This window comes from Rissa tridactyla, chromosome 1, assembly GCF_028500815.1.
Source record: "Rissa tridactyla isolate bRisTri1 chromosome 1, bRisTri1.patW.cur.20221130, whole genome shotgun sequence".
Taxonomy (NCBI): Eukaryota; Metazoa; Chordata; class Aves; order Charadriiformes; family Laridae; genus Rissa; species Rissa tridactyla.
This window is the reverse complement of record NC_071466.1, coordinates 141,900,978-141,906,877: the sequence shown is the minus strand read 5'-3', so window position 1 is coordinate 141,906,877 and position 5,900 is coordinate 141,900,978. Positions and strand designations below refer to the sequence as shown.

Here is a 5,900-nt window from a genome sequence, read left to right as displayed (position 1 = left end):
CCTTCTGCTCTATGTTGGTAAGGGACAGTCAATAAACCTGAACCACAGCCAGAGAAGGGGACAACAGCAACTGTGATTTACTCTTGCTATAGCGACTTGTGCCTGTTGTCTCAGTGGGAGAGAGACAAAGCTGTTGTCAAGTCCAGCCAGGGAGTACATCTGTTTCTGATTCTACCCTGTCGAAAGCACCTGCCCTGGTTACGACACCCAGCAAAACACCGTCATACCTAACGGTTGGCCTGGCTGCGCACAGCCATAGTAGAGTGTGAGGGAGCAGTACATATGTGCAGGATGGGGATCCAACATCTTGCTCTGGGGCTGGGTCTTTTTCTGCTCATGCCTGTGGCTTACTTCCAGTTCCCTCCCTCAAGTCCTTCCTCCCTGGCCAGATTTCGCAAGATGAGAAGCAAACACTGAGTCACTCAGTGCCCATCTAAGTACCTCTTTCCCATGTTTAACACAGGCTGATTTTGAAATTATCTTAAGCTTAAGGCCTCCTGAGCTTAAGTCCTTGACAATATGTCTCCCTTTGGCCGCTGCTAGATTCCCCTGGACTCCCCGTGGCTGACCCAAGCCAAGCGCACAAGATGGGGGTGCCTCTTTCCAGACCTTCCTTCAAATCACAGGACATGATTGCCATCAGGCCAGGACTGCAGCAGCTTCACCTGTCACGGTTCAACAATGGCCAGGTCCACAAGGACACCTAAGCATCTCAATTGCAGCTAATGTTTGGTATGCTGTACAATCAGGCACTTTTTCCTCACCTCCACATCCTCACAGTCGATTGTGGTTTTCTCAGCAGAAGCTCTGTTGGTTTTGGGCCTTGGGGACAACCCCCGGGGTTTGGGGTGGGATTTCAGAGTGTGTATGCGACAGGAATCACTTCATCCCTGAGTCGGCAAGGGAAGCAGAGCTGAGGAGCACAACAGGAAAGGGAGGAGCAGGAGAAAATGGCTCTTCCAGGGAGCAGCCATAGATGGAGAAGTGGATGGAAGAAGAGAGGAGGAAATGGCTGAGAAGGAAACTGAACCTGACCTAAGTAAAGGGTGAAATCACAACTTTTATCAGACAGCTTTTGGGCAACAAGTGCTACAGCAGCAGCGGTGGCTGTGCCGAACTCCCACGAAGGCGATACGCTGCCAGAGCCTGAACAGAGCGTGTGGGTCTCATGGCCCTACTCAGTACTCTGGATAACGGAGCCAGGGGGCCCAGGCTCTGCCAGCCCCAACGGCACAGGGGAGGGTCCCATGGCGCCCGGAGAGGAACCGCACGAGGCGTCATTAAGGAGTCAGCATTTAATGATAACAAGTCTGATGGGGCTTCTGCAGGTGGGACGGGTGATTCCCAGTGCCGTTGTTGTGCTGCGACACAGGCCACGGTGGGGCTTGTTAAAAGTTAGAAGTTCTTCTTTTGCAAAGTATTTACATGTCTGCTGGTGACAATGATAGGGGCTGGCCGCGCAGGGCCCCCAGACAATGCATGGCGAAGCCTCCAGGGCTGTGAGCAAAGCCAACGCAACAACAGACCGTTCCTCCCCAAGACAAGGACAGATGATGACCTCTGCCTCTGTTACTGTGGTTGGGGTTGCTAAACTGCAATCAGGATCAAGACACAAGGATCACCCGTTTTGAAAGACCAGAACTGCCCCATTTCATGTCTTTAGTCATGAAAGGTGTAACACAGAGGGCTCTTCCCGGTCACTGCCTCTGACTCTTCCTCTTCTTCCTCTGTCTTGCCCCAGCAAACACGGCACCTTGTCTTTCCCAGCTTTCCCATGTTGCCCCTGATAATTCTCTCCAGTGTGCCAGGATCCCCTTTTGTCCAAAACATTGAATCTGCAACTCTGAGCCATTGCTGACTCCTGCCCCTCTCTGCGCTCACTTCCTTCCTTCCTTTGCATCCATTTTCTCTCCTTTCGCGTGCCTTGAAGGCTCTGGAAATGCCCGATGCTACTTCCAGCAGGTCTGGACGTGTCCCCTCTGAGTCCCTCTGCTCTACCAAAGCCGCCTGTGCCCACGTCCCCCGTTCACAGCAAATTCCTGCTCCTTAGGGCTCTCCTGCAGTGCCCCACAGAGCGGAAACCACCCCTCTAGTTGTGAGACGCCTGCTGCCTCCCGTCACCCCCACCCATGAGAAAGAGCGCTGTTCTTCTCACGTCACGTGCAATGGGGACCAAGTTGTGATTAAACAAACGTGGAATATGGTTCCTTTTCTATACAGAAATTCTAGTGCAGTTGTTTAACACACTTCAGTAGGGGTCGACCTCTACCCTGTAGTGTTTGCTCTACCATTTCTCATGCCAGGTTCTCTTGCGCCACACACCTCAACACCGGGAAAGGGGAGAACCAAAACACTGTGAAAGACTTTATATTTGGCTTATTTTCAGATTTGCAGGTCCAGGGTGCTTTGTTTTAACCTTTGCTTGCCCTAATATGCTGAATAAATTTTAAATCCCCGAGCATTGCAGCAGGTGACTTTGTGGCATTTGGAGCACCGATTATTAGTCAGGAATAACTGCTTGTTCTATAAATTCCCCATCGTACCAGTATTTCTATATGTGTCATTTGCATCAGCAGCCAGCAGCTCGTGGTGTCACTGGCATCATTTCCCAGGATTCTTAGAGATGCGTCTATACACTACGTTTTGTCTCTGAGGCTTAAAGATGGATGTCCCTCTCCCCTTGTCTCCACTGGAAACCACTCCTGGAATGTGTTAGTAGAACAAGATTGAAATTCCTGCCCTCCCCACCAAGGAAGGGCAGACGTGGCTGGACCGTGGGGCACGTACTGTCTCTCCCATATTCCCTCTTGGAACAGTGCAAAGAAGGACATGAAGGTCCCTTTGTTCTTCCAGGAACATTCATCCGCACCATTCCTCACAGCCTGTGCCCATCCTTTGCGGGGCAGATCCCTCCTTCCCATCTCAGCCCCTTTCAGGCCATCGCAAACCCGAGCCAGGTGCTGCCCGTCGGGGCCAGTTGCCCTCCAGGCAGGCTGCTGCCCTCCTTCTCAGCAAGGGCTGTGCTACAGCCTGCCTTTGCAGAGCTTTCTGCCTGCGTCCAGCTGCTTGCCTTTGGCCAGCCGGGAGACGCTAGTCCAACACACAGCACAAAAGGCCCCATGTCCCACACGGCATCGCAAAAGCTTTTATTGCGCCTGTAGACCGTAGAGCTGGATTTGGCAAGAGCCTTGCACGTGTCGCAGCCCTTGCCTTGCCGGTGTGGGGCAAGAGCTTCTGCGTTCTTCTCAGTTGACAGCAGCAGTGGCACGGGCCGGTGCAGCCCTTTGCCTGGGGCATCTCTTCTTACTCTTGGTCGTGTTCTTCTTGGAGGGCGAGGCCACGCGCGGGCTTTGGGGGGCAGCCCTGCGGCGGCGCCTGGGCACTGCAGCTCCTCGCGGGAGCTGCTTGAGCCCAGCGCACTTCTGCAGCGCCGTCTGCAAGTGCGATGGAGAGATGCGCTTCTGCTTGCTCTTCTTGCAAATCATGCCAGCCACGTCCATGACCTCGTGCGTCACGCACTGCAGCACCGCAGCCAGGTAGACGGGGGCCCTGGCTCCAAAGCGCTCAGCAAAGAGGCCTCTGCGCAGCTGCCTGTCGACGCGGCTCACGGGGAAGAGCAGCCCGGCCCGGGAGGAGCGGGAGGAGCGGCTCTTTCTGGCCTTTGCTTCGCTGCCTCCGGAGGGGCCCCCAGAACATGTCGCTGGGAGCTCCCTCTCCTGCTCAGGCCCCATGCAGACCTCCTCTGCCCCGAACATGCTGCTCGCAGCTTGCTCCCGCAGGTCTCTCCACGCCGCGCCTTCCCGTGCCCTGCCTGCCTTGCCCGCCTGCCCTGGCTTTCCTCGCAGGCCCCGGCTGCTGGTTCCTGTCTCCGGGCTCGGGTGGCTGCGCCGGGCCAAGCCTTGTCCTGGCAGGGCGTCCCCACCTGCTCGGGCCTTGGATCTCCCGGGCAGCGGGAGCGAGGCCTCCTCTCGCCTGGCGGGCACCAATAGGAAAGCACTTCCTCTGTGACCTCACCTCTCTGCTAGTGACATCATGCCCGCTGGCTCCGCCCTGCGTGGCTGAGCTCAGGCAGCAGCTCTGCTCCTCGGCTCCGCTCCCCTTTTCCATGGCAGAGGCTTTCCCAGCGCTTGGCTGGGGGGAGGCCGCTACGAGGCCCAGTGCTCTCCTCTCCTCTGCCTCCTCCTCCCTGCCTCCCTGCCCCGCCACAGCTCTCCCTGCAGCCCTGGCCTCTCCCCTCCACCCCCAGCCCACATTGCCGCTCTCGGGGAGAGGACCTCCTTCCTCCTGGCAGGGCATGCCAGCGACACGGGCTGCCCAGACATGGGTCCCATCGCGTGTTGATTAGCTCCACGGGTGGAGACTCCACAACCTCTCTGGTTGGCATGGCAGGGTGGAGAGTGACCCAGCCAGAAGGAATCCCAAACCAGCCCCGACGCCTGCTGTGGTTTACAAAAACACAGGTACCTGGGGTGTGACTGCCTTGGGCAGGTGTGTCTGGGCAAGGCTGCGGAGGAGAAATGCCTTGAGAACATCTCAAGGACTGCAGAATATTCCTGTCTGCAGCGCTGTGTCCCCTCTACTGCACCCCAGAGGCAATGCAGGCAATGTGCTTTGCCTGGATTTGTATCCTGAGGTGTCTTCAAGTGCCTTCCATCAAAATAAATGTCTTTCAAACATCCACTTTTCATTTCTGCACATTCGGCTTTCTGGGCTTTTTGTAGCGGGATGGGTAGGGTTTCAGATGGCACCGAGGCGTCCAATGCCTGTACCACTAGCAGGAATGCACTCCATTTTATATTTGGCTTCTGGCGTTAATAGTAAATCCTTGTTGCTTTCCAATTGAGGAGCAACTGGAGGAGCTGGGACTGTTTAGTTTGAGGAAGAGGAGGCTGAGGGGAGACCTCATCACTCTCTACAACTACTTGAAAGGCCATTGTAGAGAGGTTGGTGTTGGTCTCTTCTCACAGGTAGTTAGTGATAGAACAAGAGGGAACGGCTTCAAGCTACAACTGGGCAGGTTTAGGCTGGACATTAGGAAAAAATTCTTCACAGAAGAGTGGTTAGACACTGGAATAGGCTGCCCAGGGAGGTGGTGGAGACACCTGGATGTGTTTAAGACTCGTTTAGATGTGGTGTTAGGGGATATGGTGTAAGGGAGAACTTTGTAGGGTGGAGATGATGGTTGGACTCGATGATCCCAAGGGTCTTTTCCAACCTAAATGATTCTATGATTCTGTGATTCTATGAATTTCCCCAGATTTCTTACCATTCTTACCAACCTGATTTTCAATGCCTCAGTCTGTCCAAGCAGTCGCAGATCCAAATTCCTATCTTTGTTCCCTGCTTCCTTTGTGGTATTGTTTCTTATATGTAATCCACAAATTGAGGCTCCTGTTAGTCATGATCTTCAAGAATATTATGAAAATCCATTGGATTCAGTTTTCCCAGCTTTCTTTGGCATATTGGAAAGTAGAAATCTACCTTTAAAATTAATATCCAATATTCCCAATGTCATATGATTGTCAGCATCCCTTTGCAAAGCTTTCTCCCCATACCCAGCTGTGTGCCCTTGTCTAGCCAGGAGACTCTAGTCCAACACACAGTACCAAATGCCCCATGTCCTGGCCACAGCTATAAGATGTCATTGACTTATGTCCTGGTTTGAGATAGGACAGAACCAATTTTCTTTTCAGTATCTTTACTTTTCAGTTAAGTCTCTTCTAATTAACTGCACGTTCTGAAATTAATGGCATATTTTTCAGACAGTGTCTGCTTCTGGCAGTGATAAGGTCTGATGTTTATAGTGAATGCCAAGGAATGGTATGCTAGGAGGCTCTTGCGTATACTTACTGCTGTAACAACCAAGGTCAGCTAACTTTTTTATATACCTCGTTGGAAGG

The 5,900-nt window shown here is 53.4% G+C and overlaps 1 protein-coding gene across 1 annotated transcript; it reads right to left on the bottom strand.

The window, feature by feature from the left end:
- Window positions 1-3,245: 3,245 nt before the first annotated feature.
- LOC128907467 (histone H2A-beta, sperm-like) lies at window positions 3,246-3,758 on the bottom strand. The gene has a single exon (XM_054196423.1). It carries the CDS (start codon window positions 3,753-3,755, stop codon window positions 3,246-3,248), a length of 510 nt encoding a protein of 169 aa, XP_054052398.1. The 5' UTR covers window positions 3,756-3,758.
- Window positions 3,759-5,900: the final 2,142 nt, after the last annotated feature.